General features: G+C 60.5%; 1 protein-coding gene across 11 annotated transcripts in view; it reads left to right on the top strand.

The window, feature by feature from the left end:
* The window catches only part of MAD1L1 (mitotic arrest deficient 1 like 1), a 315,176-nt gene that overhangs the window by 132,983 nt on the left and 160,269 nt on the right, over positions 1 to 21,924 (top strand). For all 11 annotated transcript variants that reach the window (XR_003436929.1, XR_003436928.1, XR_003436930.1 and 8 more), the window contains one exon: positions 14,735 to 14,879. Coding sequence is in view for 8 of the 11 variants with exons in the window: in XM_027125595.1 (XP_026981396.1) it covers positions 14,735 to 14,879 (145 nt within the window). In the remaining 3 variants the exon portion in view is untranslated. The remainder of the gene's footprint in view (positions 1 to 14,734; positions 14,880 to 21,924) is intronic.

Below are 21,924 nucleotides of genomic sequence, written 5' to 3'. Positions count from 1 at the left end.
TCCAGTGGCATATACTCATCCACAAGAGAAATGGAGCAGTGGTACGCGGTAAAGTAGGACGAACCTTGGAAACATTATGCTGATTGAAAGAAGCCAGTTGGAGAGGGCCACGTAGTGTATGATTCCAGTAAGACGAAATGTCCAAAGTGGGCAAATTCATAGGCACAGAAAGTAGGTTAGTTGGGGCCAGCCGCTGAGGCGGGTGGGAATGGAGGGTGAGTGCTGAGGGGACAGACAGGGCCTCCGTCTGGGGTGACGACAATCTGCTTGAATTAGCGTCGATGTTTGGACAGCATCGCACACACACTAAAGACTGAATTGTTCACTTTAAAATGGTGTAACGGTAAATTTTATCTGAATTTTGTCTCAATTAAAAATGAGTCCGTTCTTCAGCAAGTGGTTTTGTAATGTTAGCGCCTGAGAACCAAGTGAAGCTCAGTGAGCAGGTGCCCTCAGAGTAACCCCATTTCCTTCAGTGTGAATGGGGCGGGCGGGGGCAGGGCTGGGCTGGCGCCTAGGAGGTCCTCTGGCCCCAGGCACGTGGCGGGTGTCGACGGCAGTCTGAGCTCCGTGTGGGGACTCAGGCCGCCCGCTCGGGCTCCGCGAGGCTCCTTCCCTCCCGTGTGAGCCGGCTTCTCGGTAGTCGCCGTTTCTCCCTGCCACCTCCCACTTGTGCAGTTTACTGTAAAGAGGTCATTTCAGAGAAAGTGGTCTTTCAGTCAGAAGCTCTCAGTATCTGCTACGCGGGGTCACGGTCATGATGAACCCAGGCCACACAGGAAACCAGCGAGGGGATTGTCTTGTCTGGTGGCGGGTCTCTGATAGGGAGGTCTCGTCGTTTGAGTGGTCTGTGGGCAAGGCAAGGGGGTTTCAACCCTCCGTCTGCGCTTGGTAGCACTGGCTTGTCTCCTTCCCAGCTCTGGGGCAGCAGGGCAGCGGGGGCCTGAGGCTCCACGTGGCCTCGTGCTGTCGGGGCCGAGCCCTGTGAGTGAGGAGGACATCCGGGGGACGGACGGGGGTGAAGCCACACACACAGTGGAGGGTGGGCAGCTGGCAGAGCCTGGGCAGCCCACACCCCCGGCACGTCCCAGGACACCGTCTGTCCTGCGTGAGCTCCGTGAAGCCGGTCACCACTGTCCCCTTTGCCTGGATTGTGACTGACACACAGGAGGCGCTCGATTCACACTGATGGGCCACGGAAGCAGGGAACCCGTGGCTGCGAACATGAGCCGGTGCTCGTGACCAGCGTAGGGTCGTGACGGAGAGATCTGAGCTCAAACTCCCACTGCCTCGCTGACTTGCCTCCAGAACCCGGGTGTCCCGTGTCCCGCGGGGCTGGCGGCGGGACTTAGCTTGTCCAGGTGGGCGGTGTTAAACAGGCGTGTGTGTAACCGGGGGAGGATGGTGGTGTTTGCTGGCTGCTGCCGGCCCTGACGGCGACACGGTGAAGGTCTCTCGTCCCATCTCCCAAGGGTCCCAGCGTGCATCCCACCCTTGCCGGGTCCTGTTTGTGTGTTTCGGCTCCTCCTCTTTCTGCTCCGAGTCCGACGATGGCAGTGGTGGCTTCCCGTGTCACCTGGGGTCCGACGACAGGAAGCCGGGGCGCACCTATGCGCAGGCGTGGGGTAGATTCCGGTGTCTTGTTCTCAGAAGGCGATGCGCCAGTGGGCGGGAGGGTGAGCAGCTGCAGCAGCCACGACAGCGGCTCGGGAAGTCTGCTGTCCGTGCCGCGTTTGCTGTGCCTGATGTGCTCGCCAGCAGACGGGCCATCCTGGTATCAGCGCCGCAGTGGCCCCGGCAGCCGCGCCCACGGCCCTCTGTGTGGCTCTGTTGGTGGGAGACACCGCCCACGGATGCCGCTGGAGACGACACTGCCTTCCCGCTTGTCACCATGCCTGGCTTGCCTGGGGACCCGAGGCTGCTCCCGGGACCTGAAGGTCACGGGCTTCTCCTCCGCGCTTGGCGGTGGGGCCATGTGACATGCTTGGCGCTGCTGTGGCCGTCCCCATGGCTGGCTAGGCTCCTTTTCTCCTCCGGAAATTTCAGAGAACTAAATCAGTATTTGTAATCACAGCAGACCTTTGTTTTCCTATGCCCTCTATTCACACACTTCCGGACTTGTTCTCTGAATTGCTGACCAGAGTCTTCTGAACATTGTTGAATTTCCACAGCTGCTCTGTTACTCCTGTCCTGCCCAGCGCTGTTCACTCAAAATGCCCTGTCGGATGTACAGACTTACCAACTTCCGAAGAGAAGTAGAATTACCGCATGGATGTCAGCGTCCCTGAAGTGTTCTTTCCCCGAAGTCGGGTCTGCGTGGAAAACCAGACCTCAGCTGGTTTGGGGCCCTCGTGGAGTCACTAGGCTGGGGATGGGGCCCCCCGCCTTCCTGTTCTTGGCCCCGCCCTGTGCAGTCCCGGGTCCAGGCCCCCGACCCCCGCGCGGCCTGGCTGACTGGTGGGCGGGCGGGTGTGGGTTTCGCCCTGTGCTGCAGAGTCTTCATGGTTTTCTGTTGCCTTTCCTTGAACGCCATGTGGTGTTTGCTTCGTACCATAAACTGGCCATTTCAGCGGGGAGGCGCCCCCCTCAGCATCGCCACCTACCTTGTGCTCTTCCCCCCTTCAGACTTGACACCCACTCTTGGCGCTCGCCCGGGGCCTCTGGGTGACACCTCTTCCAGGGAGCACCCCGTGTCCTTCCCGCCTGACCTCCCTTCAAGCCACTCCGGGGGCCACAGCCTTGCCTTGTCACTAAATAAACTGCAGAGATTTCCTGGAACCCCCGGCAGCAGTCCATAAGAAGGTACCCACAGCCAGTTGAGAGATGATCCACAAAAGTGACTGGAAGATTGGGCGTGGAGGGCCTGCCGTATGTCGGGGAGTCTCTTAGTTTCTTAAGAAAGTGCCTTTTTCTGAGGAATCTTGAGGAGAAACTGTCAGTGTCCTCGGGTCCCCGTTCCGCACTGGCAAGTGGTGGAGGGCGAACGTGAGCCCAGCCGTGGCTGCCGCTTCTGCAGCCCCGGCCGCAGCTGCCCCCGATGGCCGCCACCACCCAGACGCGCTTTGGTGCGCCTGGCGGCACGTGCGAGGTGAGGTCAGGAGCCCGGCCCCCTCCTGTGGTGTGAGCAGAGCAGTGAGCGTGCTCCAGCTTCCCCGACAGGACCAGCCCTGCCTTGTAAAGGTCGTTTCTGTCTTGGTGGCTCTTCAAGTTCAAGAGGAAATAAACTGAGTAGAGCTGGCCTTTCTCCAGGCAAGTGTCCACCCCCGGGGCCCCCGCGCCTGTGGGGGACGAAGTGGGATCAGTGGGTGAGCAGCTCTGTGGGCACGGCAGGGCTGAGTGGATGCTGGGCTAAAACAATGCAGGAGGAGCTGGTGACTTCAGTTTTCTCCTTTCAGCGTTTAGAGGGTGTGTGGCCATGCTTGCCTGGCGTCACCTGCGTGGAGGGAGGGCCCCTCCCCCTGGGGAGTCCCCTGGGCTGCGTGCCTGGCGGAGGCTCCTCCTTCGGTGGGGACGGCGGTGCTGCAGGACGCAGTGGATGTCAGCGTCCCCTGAAGCCTCCTCACCCAGCGGGCTGTCGATTTCTTGTGCTCTGGTTGAGGACAGCAACGTCGATGGGAAAGTAAACAGGCGGAATGGGCTTTGTTACCCAGGAGAAGGACCGTCGCGGGGACAGGTGTGGATCGAAGGTGTGGAGGGCGCTGCTGGCGAAGGTCTGCACGTTGGGACCCTCAGCGCCAGCGTTGCTGATTGGGCTCTCGGGTGACTCGGGGGGACGGGGTGAGCTTGGGCCGTTTCACCTTTACCGCTGGCCGAGTTCACAGGCACCGTTGGAACTCGCCCACCTGTCCCACCCCTGCGCCTGGTCCTGCCCTTTGACCTCCTGCCCTTGCTTGGGCCAGGCGGTGCTCAGCTCCGTGCCCGCCCGGCTTGGCTGTCCTAAGGCAGCCATGCTCCTTCCCTTCCCTCCAGCTTCCTGCATCCACTGTACCGTGTTTTATTCTTCTCTTGAGCTGGACGGTGAATTCCTTGAGCACAGGAGGTGTGATCTTGTAAAAATCTCCTTTTTGTCTTGTTTTTATATCCAGCTAAGCCCAACGCTGGATCCACAGGGCGCTCAGGAGAGCAAAGGCCTGAGCCCCAGCACGTCAGCCTGCCCTCGCCCGGCTCCTGGGCGCTCGCCGGGCCCTGCTCCTGCGAGGAGATGGAGGACATACAGGGTGTAGTTCGTTTGCTTTGCTCACCTGTAGAGCTTGATTCTTGGTGATCCTTCCGTATCTAAAGGGCTGCGTTTGAGCTTGAGGTTCGGTTCCATGCCCCTGGGAGGAGGTGGCCCTGAAGTCCAGCACCGACGGAGGGCCCTCCACGGGCGCGTGCGTGGCAGCGTCACCCCACCCCGCCTGCGTGTGGGGGCCACCTCCAGGCGTCCTCAGGGCTGCTTCCACCACGTGCTCCCAGCCGCGGGGCCCTCCCTGGTCTCTCGGGGCGATGCAGTGGTGGAAGGTCCTGACCTGGGGTCGTGACGGGGACCCCACCTGGAGCTGGGCCATCAGAAGTCACAGGCGTGCCCCGCGGTGGGACCTACTGTGTGTCCCTGCCCCCACCCGCCCCCCCTCGGGCACCTCTTGTTGGCACCGAGCGCCATGGTCAAGGCCCTTTGCGTCCGCGTCCCCCCCACGGGGAAGGGGCTGCCGTGCTGCCTTACGCTTTCGCAGCTGGAGCTGCGGGCTCTGGGGCACCGTGTCCAGGTGCTGCTCTCGCTGCCACGTCCCCTTGCGTGTCCCTCCTGTGGGTTGTCCGTGCCTCGTGGGTGTGGAAGTCCAGGCCTCCAGAGGGACGGGTCTCTGAGGGCTGGGCCTGGAGCCGACGTGTCCTCGCTGCCCGGTCTGCTGCCTTCTCGTCAACACCACGCCTGGCCAGGGGTAAAGGCAGACGCTTCTGGAGGCCCCAGACCGCCCGCCTCTTGTTTTTTGACCCACCTGCCTCGGAGCGCAGACCGCGTTCTGGATCAGCGTTTGGTACCTGAGGCTCAGTACCTGGTACCGGTGGCTCCGCGCTTGGTCCCTGAGGTGGACTGCTTAGTGCTGGGTGCCCAAGGTATAGCGCTCAGGACTCGAGGCTCAGTATTCAGTGCCGCTGCCTGGACCGGGCCCTGGAGCGTCCCTCCGGGGCTGTTTTAAGCATGTGTTCAGCCAGGTTACCCTGCTACGGGGCTTCTCTGGGTGTTTGAAGCTTGTTTGCTTTTTCACATCCCGACCTCGTCTGTCCCGGACCTCTTTGCACCCCTCGGGACCCCTCAGTGAGGTGCACGTGAATGCCCCCAGCGTGCCCCTTCCTCTCCCTTGGTGGAGGTGGTTGACCCTGGCCTGCACCCTGTGCTCCTGACCCCCTGGGGGTGGGGGTGGGTCTGCCTTGAGGCGTTTGCCATCCTTGACCCAGGGAGGGAGACGGTGGGTCTGGAAGGACAGAGATGGGTGTGCTGCGGGGGCAGCCCGACCCTCAGCATCATCGGCCACGTGGAGTTCTGTGACCCTGGGACGGCCACTTGCCTGCCACCCCCAGCTGAAGCAGGAGGGGGAGTCGGGTGGGAAACGGGGAAGAGCACCGGGCCTGCTGTTTTGTGGGCTCTTCCTCACCTCCCTCGTGCCCACGCAGCCTGGCTTCAGAACCACCCTGGGCAGATCCATGGACGTCGCTGCCACAGGGGGCCTGGAGGCTGTGGCGTCTGTTCAGACCAGAAACAGGAGGATCCCTGGGCTCCGGATGTGAGAGGGTGGGGCGCAGTGTGAGGGGACAGTGCACTGGCTGGCGCTCGTCTCGTTGGTGAGGGGTCCTGTGTCAGCAGTGCCCGGGGCCAGCCAGGCTGCTACGAGCTTCTGTGCCGTTAGCTCCACTTGGCGGGGCGGGGAGGGGACCGACCGCCAGTGGGCGGAGGCCTTTCCGGACCTTACACCAGGCAGAGCGCGGTGACAGGCAGCCCGTAGTAAATAGTTCTGCCTTTTCAGGCCACAGAATCTCTGTCACACGAAAGCAGCCGTAGATGCCACGTGAGGAGCGGGTCAGGCCGCGTTCCAGCCAAACTGTATTTCCAGAGCAGGCGGCGGACGGCTTGCCGAGCGCGGTGTAGAAGGTCCCTCTCCCTGGGTCCTGTCCCGTCTGCGGGCCATGTTCCGGACCCGCATCCTCAGGGATGCTGTGGGGCTTAGTGAGATGGTGCACGTGAGAGGTCAGAAGGTCACCTCCGCTGCAGGGGGCGTCTGCGCCACCTGAGCGAAGGGTCACCTTAGTTACCCGTCCACCGTCCTCCCCCTGGGTTGTGCTGAGAGCCGGAGCTCGACGGTCCAGGGCAGCTGCTCTGCAGGATCTGAGGGGCCGACTTGCCCTCTGCTCCCTCCCGTGTCTGCGTCCTGAGTCCCGGGGGCCCCCTGGGGTGGGCTGAGGGCATCCTGCTGTGAGCCTGGCACTCAGCACTGGGCTGCTCCCACCGGCCTCGCTTGGGCTCCCCACCCCGGAATTTGGAGTCAGCCCCACCCACCCGCGCGGTTACAGGTTGGTAACGGATCAGCAGAATTGGATTATTCATTATGGTTGGGCTTGAATTGAAATTGCAAAGGGTAATTTTCCTCCTCACATTTCAAGGTCAGATGAGAGTATTAACTGTGTGGCCTCTGTTTATCTGGGAATGCAGATTGAATTTGGCGATTCGCATTGATGAGATGCTGGGAGTTGGGCAGAGGAGAGGTGACGGGGAGGCCCGCTGCAGGCCCCAGGCTGCCCCTTGCCGTTCCTTTGATTGGTAATTACTTCATCCTTTGCCTTTTTCATTCTCTGGTTTTGTTTCCACTGTTTGGATTTTTTATTTTTTTCTGAGAAATGTGTAATGACACCTGGAGGCATTTAGGATTGGAATTAGATGCTGTACGTGAAGACGGCTGTGTGCCAACGCCGGGCCTGGGCATCCGGGGTGACAGGCGAGGCTCACGGCTCCTCTCCTAGGTGGCCCCTCCTGAGTCTGAGCAGGACCCAGAATGGAGGGGCTGCCCACCTCCTGTCTCCCTGGTCCCCTTCCTTCTCCGCACACATGCCGAAGCTACCCCTTGACCAGACTGACGGAGCCCAGGGTCCCACTGCTGCGCCCAAGACCTGATCTCAGCCGTTGGTCCAGGCTGGCCGTGCGGTGAGAGGGTGCCCACGTGTGTAGTCGGGGCTCTGGTCTGAATAAGAGCCTGGCTTGTGTCCATCAGCTGTGTGTGCCCCGTCCGGGGATACGGATGTGGTAGCAATGCCCTTCCCACTCGGGTTGTGTGGGCACTCAGCGGGACCCGGGGGTGCACGAGCGTGCTGGGCACCACGGAGCTCCCCGCTCCTGATCTCTGCTTTCTTCTCTAGTCCCGTGTGAAGCTTCTGAAAAGGAAACGGTGGCACGGATCTCAACCAGCTCTTTTCAAGGCGGTCTCTGCCTGGACGCGGCTTCTCTACTTAGCTGGGTGCAGACGGCGGATCATCCCGCTGCACCCCGTTAAGGCAGCAGCACGGGGGCTTCACCGTGTGCACACTTGGCATGTGCTGTGCGCTGTGCACGTGCCTTGTGAGTGTCCCCACCACCCTGTTAGGCAGATGGCAGTGGCTTCCCTTTCATTGCTGAGGAAATGGAGGTCCAGAGAGTTTTCTGAAGCACCTGACCTCCGATGCTGAGGGACTCGTGCCCGGCTCTGGTGAATCTCTGTCCAGGGGAATCAGGGCTGCAGTTGCTAGTTTCCCTCCAGAAGCAGCGGTGGGTTTCCGCTCCCGTGATTGTGCTGCCCCCGGGACGCACCCAGGCTCTGCGTGGCAGGAACCTCTCTGGGCAGGGGCGTGGGGGTGGGAGCGGCGTGGCTCGGCGCAGACCTCTGCTATCTGGGAGAGTATTTCCGAAACCAGTACCTGGCTCCGTCTGACCGTCCGCCCTGCCCTGCTGAGCTGCCGCGTGGCTCCTGGCCAGGCCTGTGGACACGGCGGGCGTGGCTCCCTGCAGCTGAGTGAAGCTGCGTCTGGCCTTGGCCTGGGCTGTCCTTCGAATGCAGGCAGCTGTGGAGTGGTTAAAGGGGAGTCTTGGGACGGGTGAGGTGTGTGTGTTCGGTCAGGAGGGGTGATGGGTGAGCAGGCGGCGGTGGGGGCCCGTGAGGAGGGGCGGCCTGGACCAGGTCTGGGGGTGCAGACGCGGGGAGCCTGTGCTCAGCGTGCGTGGGGCTGTCAGGTCTGCGGAGCCCTGGTGGAAGGGAAGGGGGGCTGTCGAGGGTGAGTCCGGGGCTCAGCATGCACGGCTGTCAGTGGTGACGCCCTTGGGGGCAGGAGCAGACCCCCGGAGGTCGGGGGCAGCATCCAGCCCTCCCTCCCTGGTGGGGTCCTGTCCTTCCCTCCGTGTGGAGCCCACTGCCGGGTTCCTTCAGGCCCACCTGTTCCCTGTGCTGATCTGGGTGGGTTCTCGTCGTCTCGAGACCCCATTCGGACACTGACCCTTGCTGGTCTATACCTGCAGCAGCTCCCTTAGAGGGTCTTTGCTCCAGAAGCACTTCTGTGTTGGTGGTTGCCCTGCCCGTCCTTGGCCTGTGGCCGACACCCACCCTGGCCCCTCTTGTCTTTCCCGCAAGTGCGTCCTGCAAAGTGCCTAGATGAGGCACGGCTGGGCGAGCACGCAGGTCCCGGCCGCGGGCACCCCTGCTGCCGTTTCGGTGTCGTGCAGCTTCCCGGGCAGCCTTCAGGACCGGAACGTGGTGGACCCACCAGAGGACCCGTGGGCTTCGTGCGGGATTGCGCGTGGGGCCTCTGCTCCCGCTGCTGGCAGCACGACCCCGCTTCCTTAGAAAACCACCAGGGCCTGTGCTCAGGGTGCTGGTGGAGAGAATTTGGGGAAACGAAGCCTTGATTGGAGGAAACTGGAGGTGCGGGTACGAGAGGCCGCGTGGCCCCTCCTTTGCCGGTCAGCGTGTGGTCTGCCGCTTTGCGGTGTCCCTCCATCCACTGTTTATCCGCCAGGCCATGGCTTCCGGAAGTGAGCCCTGAGTCTTAGCAGTGAGGAAATCTGCGCTGCGTGGGCACCCCCAGCGGTGCAGCGCCCCTGCCGGTTCCCTCCCGAGGAGGAGGCCAGCCTATAGCTGAAGCCCTTCTGGCTGGAGGCCGGCCTCTCTCCAAGCAGCCCTTCCCATCCTCGGGTAGCTCTGAGAGCTGGCCACCTGGAGGCCAGCTGTGCGTCCTGTGCCCTCTGTGCCCCTGCCCTGTCCTTCACAGCCAGCGAGTCCCGAGCGTCCTCACCGTGCCCTTGGACGGCCTGGCACACACGGCGCTGCACCCCAGGGCTCTGTCTGGCTGGGTCTCATCCCTGCCGGTTTCTCCCCGCTTCGCCTGCTGCCACAGGCCGTCTTGGCAGTCCTGCCCATCGAGCTGGTGGAGACCCTGCTCTCAGCTGAAACCCTGACCTCCGTTCGGTACGTGCTGCAGCCCAGTCGTGTCCCGGGTCCCGCGCGTGTGCCGGCCGCAGCCCCGTGTCGTGTCAGATCGGCCAGCCCTTGCCTGCCCTGTTCTGCTGTGCCCTGTCCTTTCCACCACCCTCCCTTTCACTCTCTCCACAGGCAGGCGTGGAGGATTTTCAGTTTCTGAGGCTCCCCTGAGGAGCTGCCCTCCTCCTCCGGGTGGCTCTGGGCCCGGCCTGCGAGCCCTCACGCCCCAGACACACACACACACAGTGAGTCACCTACGTGGTGGTGGCTTGACTTGTCCCGCCTGGTGGCCGGGGCACACGGGACACAGAACTGGAGAGACTGGAGGTCGGGCACCGTGTCCTGGTCGGGGCGGAGGGGCCTGGACTCAGTGGCAGCCCCCGAGGCCTGGTCACCCATCTGTGGGACGGGGGTGCTTGGAGAGCACGTGTGTGGTGGGTGTGAGCTCTGCTCCTCGGAGCCCCAGCGTAAGGGAGCTTAGGGGCTTTGCAGGAGTGTGAATTAAATTCTGTTAATATCATCCTAGCTTGCTGCTGAAGTGTAGCCACCAGGGATCAGTGTGCGCGCGCAGTCATGTTCACAGCTTAACCCGCAGGGCCCCGGGCGGGTGACCGCGTGCCCTCGGGGAGGTACTCGTGGGCAGTCGTCGGAAGTAAAGGTCGTGCCGTGTGTCCGCGTGAACGTCTCAACCACGTGTCGCCAACTGCAGGTTTGCTTGCCTCAGAGCTGTTCTTGGTTTGAACGTGGGCCCGGCTATGGCTGCCGGGTGTTTCCGCCCTCCATGCTGACCTTCCAGGCAAGACTGGGTGCCAGGCCCCCGGCCCACAGCAGCTCGGAGCGAGGGCTCCGCACAGCGGGGCGGTCCTTCCTGGGGTCGGTTGCCCCGCCCCGTCTGCGTGCTTCCTAGAGGAGCTGGCCAGCCCTCTGGGCCTCCTGCCCCGCAGGCGAGTGTCACGGCACGGCCCCTTGGCACCGGGATGCTGCGGTGGCGGCTGGAGGTGCGGTGCGAGGCCAGGGCAGAACTGCGCTGAGCGAGAGAAGGTCGTTCAGGTGTTGCCTGCAGCTTCACAGCGTGCGTGTCCTTTCATCCTTCCTTGAAAGTAGATATCCTTAGGCTGGGGGTTTTCTGATGAAGACGACATTACAGTGGGCTGCAGCGGCCCGTCACAGTGCAGAGACGGGTTCTCAAGAGCTCAGGCCTTACTTCCTTCCGCAGACGCCAGCTCAGAAAGGTACTGATGGGTGAACGCCCTCTCCCCTGAGAACTGAGGGCTTCATTTTGAACTCCCAGAGGTTCACGGAAATGCCACTGACTTCAGGGTTCAACGTAAGCACGGAACCAGAGGTTTAGTTTTTCATGGGTTTTCTCCTCTTTACTTCACAAGGAAGGCGCGATTGAACTAGAGGGCGTTCCGCAGGGAAGAGGCGGCCATGTGGTGCTGGCGCTCTGGGTCGGGCCTCTGCGGCTCGGGGACCCACAGGCCTCTGTTCGCAGAGCGGTGGCCGACGGGCCTGCGGCCCAGGCTGCAGGAGGCCCTCTCTGGAGAGGCTGAAGTTGTGCTCTCACCCCCTGGCACACGAGGACAGGGGAGGGCCGCCCGTTGGCAGGTGTTGTGAGAAACCACTTTGGGGCACTTCAGGGGGAGTTATTGGAAACGTCAGAAAACCGCACTCCTGTACAAGACCAGGCCCTGTTTGTGCCAGTTCGTCTACCCCTTTCCCCCGAGGCCCGGCTGTTCACGGTCCCTCCTCTCCCGCCCACCGGGACGTCCCCACCCTGCGGGGTCGCTCCCTCGAGCACACCCTGTGCTCTTGCCTGCTCCGCCGAGAACCTGGAGACCCAAGCCAGCGCCTCCTGGGCCGCCCCCTCCACCCGCGTTGTTCTGAGAGGTCCTGTCTCTGCTCTCCGTCTTTTCCCCTCCCGCTCTCTCCTGCCCTCTCCATGCGGCCCTTCCCGGTTGCTCTTCCTCCCCTTTCTGTCTGTGCCCTCTGACCCCTCCTGGCCCCTGGCGCACACCCAGCGGCTTCAGACCCCCTCGTGCTGCCCTCTGGGGCGGTGCGGTGCCCTCTCACGTAAACAGAGCCTCTGCCCTGCTCTGATGTAGCCTCTGGGTCCTTCCCTGCTTTCCCTCCCTCCCGAGCTGATCACGTATTTGCCGCTTCTTGTCCATCTTCTGCCCGTGGCAGTCCTGCACTCCAGCCTCCCTTTCCCAGCTGGCGCCCTTTGCGACCCGCGTGGAGGGGTGCTGCCGGGAGAGCCGCAAGGCCGCGGGGAAGGAGGCCTGTGCTCAGTGCTTCTCCCGGAAGGGGGTTCCTGCCGCTCCCTTTCCTGCCCGTGGCGCGGGGCAGCCCTTCCCCTCCCGGCACCACCCACTCCGGCTGGTGCAGGCCCGATGGCAGTGGTGCCCCTGCAGAGGCGTGGGTCCCAGTGCTCTCGGTCTCCAGATGGAGCGATTTCAGGGGACCCCAGCTTCTCCCTGAAGCTATCCGGGCGCCTCTTTCTCCTCTTTCACTTACCAGTGAGCCGTGCCCTGGGTTAAGCCTCTGCTGCACAGAACGCACGGCGTCTTCCCCGAGACCCGCACCGTTCAGAACGAGAGCCTGGGGGCTGGGGCCCGTGGTCGCTTGACCCCTGCTGTCTCTCCGGGGCTGGGCCAGTTTGTCACCGGGGCTCAGGAGAGTCAGAGCCAGGCTGCGGCGGCCCAAGCAGTGCTCTGTGGGCAGTGCCAGCAGCACCGCCTCCTGTAAGTTGCCCAGGTTGGTTATTTAGGTCTAGTCCAGCTTTAAAAAAAACTGAGTACTGATGGAACGTTAGGCCTCATGGCAGGCCTTGGAACTCGGGGTGACACGGGGCTGGCGAGCCTGAGGGTGGAGCGCCTCCACTGGAGACCCCAGGAGACCCCGGCCTGGGCCGAGCGCCACTCGGGCCAGCCTGCCGGGGGCTGCCCTCCCAGGGCTGCTTGCGGGTGCCTGGGGTTGTGTGTCCCCTGCTGCATTGCTTCCCATCTTGGTTTCCTGAAGAGCAGGTGGCGCGGGGAAGGACAGGTGGTTTTTCTAAGCGGGCCGGAGCTTTGCCCACCTGGGCCCCGAAAGGCTCGGTCGTCACCTGTGGGTGCTGCTGGACGTGTGACTGGCACTGTGTCCTGCACTTGACATACTTGTTCTTGCGACATCTTGGGCCTGGTCTGGGGCCTCAGGCCCACCTGCGTTTTAGGGGCCCACACAGTGAGCTGGCGGTGACAGGCTAGGTGCAGGTGAGGTGGCCCTGGGCCGGGCCCCAGGAGTCGGGGTCTCCAGCTCTCTGCAGGTGGACAGCAGTTACCCTGTGGCCTTCATACCTGCCCTCGGGGGGAGACCTCCAGACCTCTGTGTGGGGACGTCGTGCTCCCGAAACCCTGGGTCTTGGGGTTTGTCAGTTCCCACCAGGGCTGTGCCCAGAAAGCTTGTGCTCAGAGCAGCCCCGCCCCCTGCGAGCTGGCCTCGGCAGCTTGGACACGGGAGCCCGAGGGCCTCTAATTAAATCACACGGCGGCGCAGTGATTCAAAACGCTGTGCCCTTGCCCACCTGAAGTCCGTGATTCCAGAGTTGATTTCACAGCCCTTGAGTATTAAATTGGCGTATGAACAGTTTTAAATTGAACTAGCACTCAAAATGGCCTCTTTAAATGTCTGTTTCAATGAATGCTTTTACTTGTTTTGTTTTGTTTTATTTTACATCTTTGGTTATGAAGCACGTAGAGGTGGTAGGTGCCCTCGGCCAGCTGTGCAGGGGGACTCGCTCTTAGAGGAAGGCTTTCCGCGGTGGCTGCGAGGGGCGAGGTGCGGGGCCCCGGGTGAGAACGCTGCTCCGGCTCTGAGACCAGGCGTTCCCTGAGTCTCTTACAAAGTCCCGTCAATGCGTGTTCCACGTTTACTCTCAAATTGTAGTTAGCTCTTCAAAGAATTATACTAAATTACGATGAAAAGTAACCCCATACTCACTCAGATGTGAAATGGAAGAAATTAGCACAGCGGAGACCACCTCCAAAGAAAGCGTTGTCTGCCATCCCTGTGGATTAAGGCTTTCTTGAAATCGTGTAATCAAAGCAAAGAAAGAAAAAATTGGACACCAAGAATGATACAAGATGCAGGTGGTGTTGTCTCTAGCGCCCCTCAGCTCCAACCTTCATACTTTCGAGGTCATTTCGTTGTCACTGGGCGTCACCCCAGCTAAACGTTGCAAACAGCACCTTGTAATATAACCCTGGTAGGACCTCAGAAGAAGACCACAGAAGCAGAGTATTAAAGGTTTGTCTTGGAAAGAGGTTTCCTCTGCTTGAAAGAAGAGCATGGACACGGCACCGTCGGCCCATGCTTCACGGTTCACCCGCCCACCCGCCGGTGGGGTTAGCGCCTCCTTTTCCTGGGGCGTCCTCCCTCCCGGGAACTCTCCTGATCACCGTCCCCTCAAAAAGCCGGGGGGGTGTCTGCGTGTGGCCACCTCCCGTGTAGGTGGGGCAGGACGGGGGTTCCTGAAGCCTGTGTGGGAACAGGCAGGGCAGAGGACGGTCCCTACAGGGTGTGAAGGACTGATGGAGTTTTGAGGGAAAGAGCGGCAAAGACCAAACTCTGAAGGTGCCCTGCCAGGAAGTTGGCATGTGAGCCCATGGGTGCCCATCCGATCTGCAGTCTGAGGGGCGGCTTGGTGGCACTGGAGGCTGCCCAGGCGAGAGGCTGTAACGGTAACCGGAGAACAACGTCAAGTGTGTGAACTGAGGCAGGGCGCTGGCCGCGGAGGGAAGCGCATGCCCCGGGGTCTGCCCCCTGCTGTCGGAGCTCTGCGGGGGCTCGACTCTGCAGGATGTCTGTGGAAGGGGCCCGCCCTGGGCTGGTACTTGACGCCCCCGCGCCGCACGGAGCTGCGCATCTGTGGCCGACTGCGGTCCGGGTGGGCAGCGCCTGCCCTGGTGATTCAGCTCCTTCAGAGGCGCCCTCCCGAACGAAGCCCGCGTTGCTGGCGTTTTCCCCATTGTGTGTGGAGCTGAGCTTCCCTCCCCCGCACCTTCCGTGTTCTGGGATCACCCTGGGCGACTCTTTGAAATCCAGAAGCTCCTGAAAGGCTTTAAGTAGCTATTCAGAAGTGAGGAAGCGACAGCGGGCTGGTTGCACGTGCGGCTCTATGTTGGGACCTGAGTGACGTGGGCCGCGCTGGGCCTGGGGGCCGTCACTGGGTGCTGTCCTGGGGGCCAGGCCTCATCACTCTGCCCTTTTGCCTCTTGCAGTGCCCGGGGGCTGGAGAAGGCCAGGCTGCAGCTCCAGGAGGAGGTCCGCCAGCTCAGCAGCCAGCTGCTGGAGGAGAGGAAGAAGCGGGAGATGCACGAGGCCCTGGCCCGGCGGCTGCAGAAGCGCGTCCTGCTGCTGACGAAGGTACGGGGCGCCTGCGCGGGGGCCTGCCTTCCGGGCCAGCAGCTCCCGGCCCGCCCCTGCCGTGTCCACGCTTAGTCTTCTCTCCAGGCCCCCACGTTTGCCAGGGTCTCTACCAAGTGCAGTGCACCCAGAGCCACCAGTGCTCTGTGTCCCCACTTCTCGGTCAGTTAGACACGCACGGCGCTGCCTGTGAGTCACGGCCCACGTCAGACTGAGCTCCCCCCTCACCAAGGGGGGGCCTCTCCTCCTTGTGAAGGGCAGAGCCCGGGGCCTTCACGCACTGACCTGGGGTATCGGGATGTCAGCCCCGACCCCCGTGTCTCACGGTGGGGTCAGCCCTCCCTCCGGCCTGGTGGGCAGGTGCAGCCTTTCCCTCCTTCGGAGCCCAGGGAGCGCAGGGTAGACTGCAGTGGGAAACTGTCACCTGTGTGCAGGTGCGCCGGGCGGGATGCGTTCCTGCTCCCAGCTCCGTCTGGGCGGCCGGCTTTTTGCTAACTGTGCTGAGCCCGAGGGGCTCTGGCGTCTGGCTTGATAACACACAGCTCGCTGGAGCATGAATTACGATTTTTTTGTGAGAGAGCATTATTTAAAGTGTTGCCTTGGATGCTGAAATTTCAGAAGACAAGGAAGGAAAAAGCCAGAAACTGTCCCCAGATGTTCTCTAGGCGAGGGTTGGGGTTGTCCAGATGCTGGCGGACTCCTCCCACCTGCCCTCAGGCTGATGGTGAGCGGCCAGGTGGGTGCGCTGACCTGGCGGGCGGGGGCGGCGGGCTGGGGGCAGGGGCGTCCCCCTGGTAAGTTTCAGGAGTCGCGTCTGACAACTGTTTGCCTGTTCTTGATCCTTTGATAAACACCTGGGACCTCCTGGTCATGAAGCTTTTAGGAGGCAGGTCACATTCCGGCTGCTGAAAGCTCGCCGTGTCCCGACCTCTCCAGCACGTCCCCTGCCGTGTGTGTCACGTCACTCAAGCTTCCTGGGGTCAGACTTGGCCGACCTCGACGCCAGCCTTGCCGGTGGCCCCACAGGGGAGACGCCTGGCGAGTTTGCGAGCTGTCCTCGTGCGGGGCCCGTCGGTCTTGTCCGTGTCGTCCACTTCCAGTGCCCGTGCCGCCCAGCGAGTGTCCTTGTGGGCTGGGTTGGCGGCCTGGCGGCTCTGCTTCACCAGGGCCGCACCGGTGCACTGGTACAGGTCCCGCTGGGGCACCGGGCGGCCCCTCAGCAGGGGCACATCTCCAGCGCCGCGGGCTCCGCGGCCTCGGGATCCATCGGCACCTCCATGATCGTGCGCTGTGCCTGGCTTCCTCCTCGGGCAGTTTCTGGCCTTGAAGGTCACTGCTCTGGGCTCCCGAGGCAGGAAATTTCCACTCCTCTCTTCCCGCTGCTCAGCAGGTTGGAAGCTGATGGCGCTGTTTGGTCTAATTCGGTCCTGGCCCTGGCCCGCTGCGCTGACAGGCGTAGCTCTGAGAGAGAGCGGTGGGGGGCGGTATCGATCGCCCGGCGCTGACAGATGACTTACACCAACTGTGGCTCGGAGGCACGTTTGCCGTGGGTCGGTGGCCGGGTCAGGCGCGCGGGGCCCATCTTGCCAGCTGCATGATTAAGCTGTTCGGCCGGCCGGTCTGCAGAGGGCGGCCAGGCTGCCGCTTTCTGGTTGGAGCCGAGCACGTCCGGCCCCCCACCCCGCCCCGCCCTCGGTGGCCCCGTGGGCTCGCACGGCGGCTCCCGCGTGGTCTGTGTGCTTCCCGCTCGAGGCACCTCCAGGGCGGCAGCTGTCGGGTCTCGAGGGTGCTCTGGTTGCTGATCTTCCTGTGTTCCTTGGGAGACACCCCCACCCCTCTGGGAGCCCCCGGACCAGCTCCCTGGGGTAGGGCGTGGCGAGTGCAGTGACCCGCCCTCCGCTGCGGCACTGGGCCAGGTGCGCCGACAGGGCTCTCCTGCACCCCATCGAGGGCTCTATTTGCGTGTTTGACATTTCAGAGTACAGTGCTTGGAATGTGTGATTTTATTTTGAGACCTTATTAAGCATCTCTAGTCTAAGGGCTTAATTGTTACTGATAGCTAAGAGTGTAATTACCTTGGTAAAATACCATGACTATTTTAAGCAATTGAAAATTGGCTTCCAGAACTGGGTGAACACAAACCATTTTCCTATTTGAAATGAGCTATTTCCAGCGTGCCCCTAATATTCCACAATATGGTTACAGAATTGTATTTATAGACTCTAAGCAGTGAAAGCTAATTTATAGCATGAATTTTTTCAAAAAATGAAAGTAAAAGCCTCCCTTCCCCCTCTTTCCTACACCCCCCGACCCCCATTTCCTAGTGGAGCAGCCTTTGGAGGGGGACACCTGTCATTGGTGTCTTACCTCCAGGGTCACGGTCTGGCAGTGATGTCGTCCCCCCGCCCCCGTGGGACCCCCACTGTTGCTGCTTAAGAAACAAATACGTGGGCAGAAGGTGAGCTTTTGGGAAATTGAGGCAGGAAGCACATGGGGATGTCCCAGAAGAGGCCAGAGCTCCTCTTGCCTTGTGTCCAGAAGAGGCTGTCCTGGAGGAAGGCTCCCGGGAGCAAGTCTCCCTGGGCCGGGGGAGCAGTCGTCGCTCGGGGGTCCGTCGACTGCCGGGACTCCCTCCCTGCCCAGGATCGTCGTTACGCCCAGGAGGCTGCCCTCAGGTGTCCTGGTCCTTTTCTGACGGAGGGGCTTTGGTTGGCTGTTGGGATTTGTGCTGTTTACCTTGTGTAAACCTACCTCTTTATGTTCCTCGTGTTCGCTCGACAGCTTTGAGAAATCACCTGTGGTTTGGCAGGAGCTGTGTGATGGTGAGGCTTGTCCAGCTGCCGGCCGAGCCGCAGTGGGGTCAGCAGCTCAGCAGCGGGGCGGCCCAGGCTTGGGCCAAGGGTGGCACATCCCTGTGGTTCTCTGCTGAAGCCCAGTGCCTTCCAGAGCTGCGGGTGCCGACCCATGAGACCAGGAGAGTAGCCTGTTCGCTCTGAGGTTCTCCATTCCTTCCCGATCTCAAGTAGCTCAGCCCTGCAGGGATGCGGGCAGTTCCTGCTTTGTACGTGGAGAAGTTGGGGTGTGCGTTAGGTCAGAAGGAGTGGGGAGACTCCTGGGTTAAAGTCAACCTTCACATCCTTGAATTCTGTCCTGGACAGCAGGTGATGAGTTTTCTGGAGGGAATATAGGCAGGTGGTAGGCTCTGTGTCCCTGGCGAGGGCAGGCTCGGCGGTGGCCCCGCTTCTGTGGGCACGTCGAGGTGTGGAATGCTGCTCGCAGAGCCTGTTCCCACAGTGCCTGTCCCGGGGTGCACCCCCACCCCCAGTTGTGGGAGAGTCCCGGCCCCCCGGGTCTGGCTCTGGTTTGACTCACTCTGGTGGGCACGGGGCACCAGCTCGTTGTGTGAGACCCTGGAGCCTCGTGAGGTGCGGGCCTCCACGTCCTCTCTGTGAAGGGCCCGCTCCCGCCTGGCCCTCCCGGTTCGGGGGTTTTAGAGGGCTGTTTCCGCCCTGAGCCGGTAGGAGTCTTGGTTGGAGACGCCTGAGGCAGACGTCCTCTCCTGGGCCCTCCTCACTCCTCCCCGTGCCTGGGGATGGCAGCGGCGGCCGCCTGCGTGCGGCCCAGCTGTCGGCTCTGCTGCCTTGATGGCGGCTCCTGTGGCTCGTGGTGGACTGACCTTTGGAGGCGAGGAACTCTTCTCTTCGCTCTGATTTACTGTCTTGCCTTTTACATTTGGGTGTCACCTGCACCTGGAGTTGGTTTCAGGTGTGAGTGAAGCAGGTGACAAGGTGATTTTCCCCATTGATAGTGCCATTGGTCCAGCACCGCTTCTGGAAAGACCCCTCTGTTCCCTGGGTGTGGTCTCGTTGCCTTAAGTGTCAGTCAGTGACCGCCGATGGGCAGCTCGGCCTCTGCGTCCTCCGTTCTGCCCATTGGTTCTGTCTGTCTTTCTGCCAGCACCACCCTGTCTCCACTGATGCAGCTTTATTGTGCTTTGATGTCTGGTAGTGAACGTCCAGGTTGATGATTGTTCTGTAAGTTTCTTGGGCTCCTTCTGGTCCTTTGCACGTCCTTATACATTTCAGAATAAATTTGTTTACACACAAAAAATCTCCTGGAATGTGGTTGGGATTACAATGAATAAACTAGTTTGGGGAGAAATGACACCTGAACATTATTTCATTTTCTGAACCAGAGCATTATAATTCTTCCGCTTCTTTGGATCTTCTTTAACTTCTCTCAGCAGCATTTAGTAGTTTTAGGGTAGGCGTCTTGCACGCTGTTAGATGTCCCCCCAAGTGTTTTCTGTGTCGATGTAATGGTGTCTCACGGATTTTGCCTTCTCTGTGTTGGTGCCGGGCTGTGGAAGTGCAGCTACGCGTCTGTACCTAATAGTCCTGCTAAATCCGCTAGCGTGAGAGCAGGTCTCCCCGCGGATGAGCCTGGCTGCCTGCGGGTGCTTGGCTCACGCAGATCTCAGGAAGCTTCAGCAATTCACCGCTGAGGGCCACGTGTGCCGTTTGTTTTCTGTAGATACTCCTTATTGGATTAATGAAATCCGCATCTGCTTGTAGTTTTCTAAGAGTTTCTCTCATAAATGCCTACCCGTGAATTTTGATGTGGGTTATTTTTATTATTCTGTTGAAAATATTTTCTCACATTCTTTCTGGATTTGTAAAGGCCGACCTTCAGGCAAGGTTTACATGTTCTAAGCTCAGAATGTAGGCGGATGGGAAGGCTGGAAAGGAATCGAAAGAAAGAACCCGAACTCATTCACTCACTTTGTCCTTCACTTTGTCGTTGCACAGATTCTTATGGGGCGTCTGTTCTAGGCACCGCTTAGGCGGCAGTAGAGTGGGCAGGGCTCTGAGCTCCTGGGGTCTCCCTGAGGTTGAGAGGGAACAAACAAACAGAGAAGAGGAAGCTGGAGAAGCCAGGGAACAGCGCCCAGTGAAGGAGGAGACTGCTAGAGCCTGGTGGGTGGGTTAGTTTTATGTTCTTTAGAACACAATTTTAGATGCACAGGAAGTTGTGACGATGGTAGAAAGGGGGGCCCCGTGCATCTTCCACCAGCTTCCTGGGTGGTAGCATCCTAGGTGATTCTGGTGCAGCATCAGGACCACAACTCACGTTCCTACAGTGTGTGCGTCTGTCCGGTTATCCCCGCGCAGATTTGTGCAAGCACCGCTCATTCGAGATGCAGGATTGACCTCCACCCGTGAAGGCCTCCTTGGGCTGCCCCCGAAAGCCACCCTGGCCCCCTGCCCTCACCCCAGTCTGTTCTCCGTCTCTGGAGATTTTCGCAGGAACATTGTGTAAATAGAATCATACAGTATGTGACATTTTAAAATGTTCATGTTTTAAATTTAATAACTTTAATTTTTTAGAGTAGTTTAGGTTTACAAAAAAATCAAGCAGAAAATAGAGAGTTCCCACGTCTCTCTTCCCCCGCCCCACAATCCCCTACCGCTGACGTTCCTGCATCAGTGTGTGGTCCGTTGTTCCAACTGCTACACGAACTAAAGTCCACAGTTTACATTAGGGGTCACTCTCTGTGCTGGATTCTCTGTGGGTTTTGACAAATGGTTAGTGTCGTGTGTCCCGCATCACAGCATAATACAGGGCACTTCACGGCCCTCACGGTCCTCTGTGTGCATCTGGGCACCCCTCCCTCCTTCCTCGCCACGGCGACCCCCGATCCGTTCACTGCCTCCGTCGTTTCACGTTTTCCAGAAGGCCGTGTAGTTGGAGTCCCACAGTGTGTAGCCTTTTCAGACTGGCTTCTGTCACTCAGTACTATGCGTTTCAGGTGCCTCTATGTCCTTTCTTGGCTTGAGAGCTCCCTTCTTTTTATCCTCAGATGAAATCCATTCTCTGGATGTGTCGCTGTTTATGTACCCGTCACCTACTGGAGGACACCCTGGTTGCCTTTTTGAATAAAGCCGCCGTTACCATCCATGTGCATGTTTTTGTGTGGACGTAAGTTTTCACCTTAAATACCTGAATCGTAGAAAGAGTGTGTTTAGCTTTGAATGCTTTTCATACCAGCACATCCTGCAGTAAGTCGTTGGCCTCTATTTTGTGAAGCTTTTCACACACCGTATTTTCTTTCCTTTTTGTGGAAGCTCGTTGAGGCGGGGGTATTTCCGTTTTACTGATGAGACACAGAGAGCAGGCGGTGATGCTAAACCTGGAACCTGGGTAGGCGGGCCCTGGCTCTTCTGCCACGGCCTCCTGCTGGTGTCACCCTGGCCGCCAGGCCTCCCTCCCAGGAGCATCTCAGTAGTGGCTGCTGGCACTTTTACTGTCTCAGCGTTTTGTTTTCATTACACCTCCGAGCATAACTGGGGGGCTCCTAGAACCCCTGGGGGCCTGGCTGTGGCGTGCTGGGGCCCCCGTCTGCTTTCCTGTGGCTGGTGAGTGAGGCATGCGGCAGTGGGGACCAGGGCAGTGCGGCGGGGCGTGGAGGGTGCTCTGTGGCACGAGCACATCTGATACGCGTTGCCCCGGCTCCCTGGGAGTCACCAGGGTCGCTGCAGTGTGGGCACCCCCTCAGCAGCACCTGTCCTGTTGTCCCCACGTCCTCCACGGTGGGAACCTGCGTGCTGCCGCTGCTGGGCCTGAGCGTGGGCATGTGGCTGACGCCGCCGTGTCCTCATCAAGGCCCCTTACCTTGGAGAAAAGCAAATTATGTTTGTTTTTCTTGCAAAAGAACATAAATGCCAGCAGCTGCTTTTGCTCGCTCGTGTTCATGCTCTTCCCACGTCCTTCCTGGAGTCGAGCCTCCTGATCTCGTCGGAAGGCTTTCCCTCGTGCGCCTCCTTTAATGCTGGAAATGCTTGCCTTGGCAGCACGGAAGGAAACGCTTCAGCAGCTCAGAACCTGCTCTGTCTTCTGAGAAACGGAATCCTTTGTGTGCTGTGGCTTGGTCTTTGCCACCCCCCGAGGCGGGGAGCGCGGGCACCGTGGGCCCCCCTTGCATCTCAGCACATTTGCGGCTCCAAGCGCAGCTGGGATGCTGGGGCTGGTAGGGGTGGAGGGGGTC

The sequence above is a fragment of the Aethalodelphis obliquidens genome, unplaced genomic scaffold (assembly GCF_003676395.1).
Source record: "Aethalodelphis obliquidens isolate GAN/ISIS:26980383/991018 unplaced genomic scaffold, ASM367639v1 scaffold30, whole genome shotgun sequence".
NCBI classification, from domain to species: Eukaryota; Metazoa; Chordata; class Mammalia; order Artiodactyla; family Delphinidae; genus Aethalodelphis; species Aethalodelphis obliquidens.
Note: the sequence above shows the minus strand (reverse complement) of the source record. Positions and strands in the feature narration are given on the sequence as shown.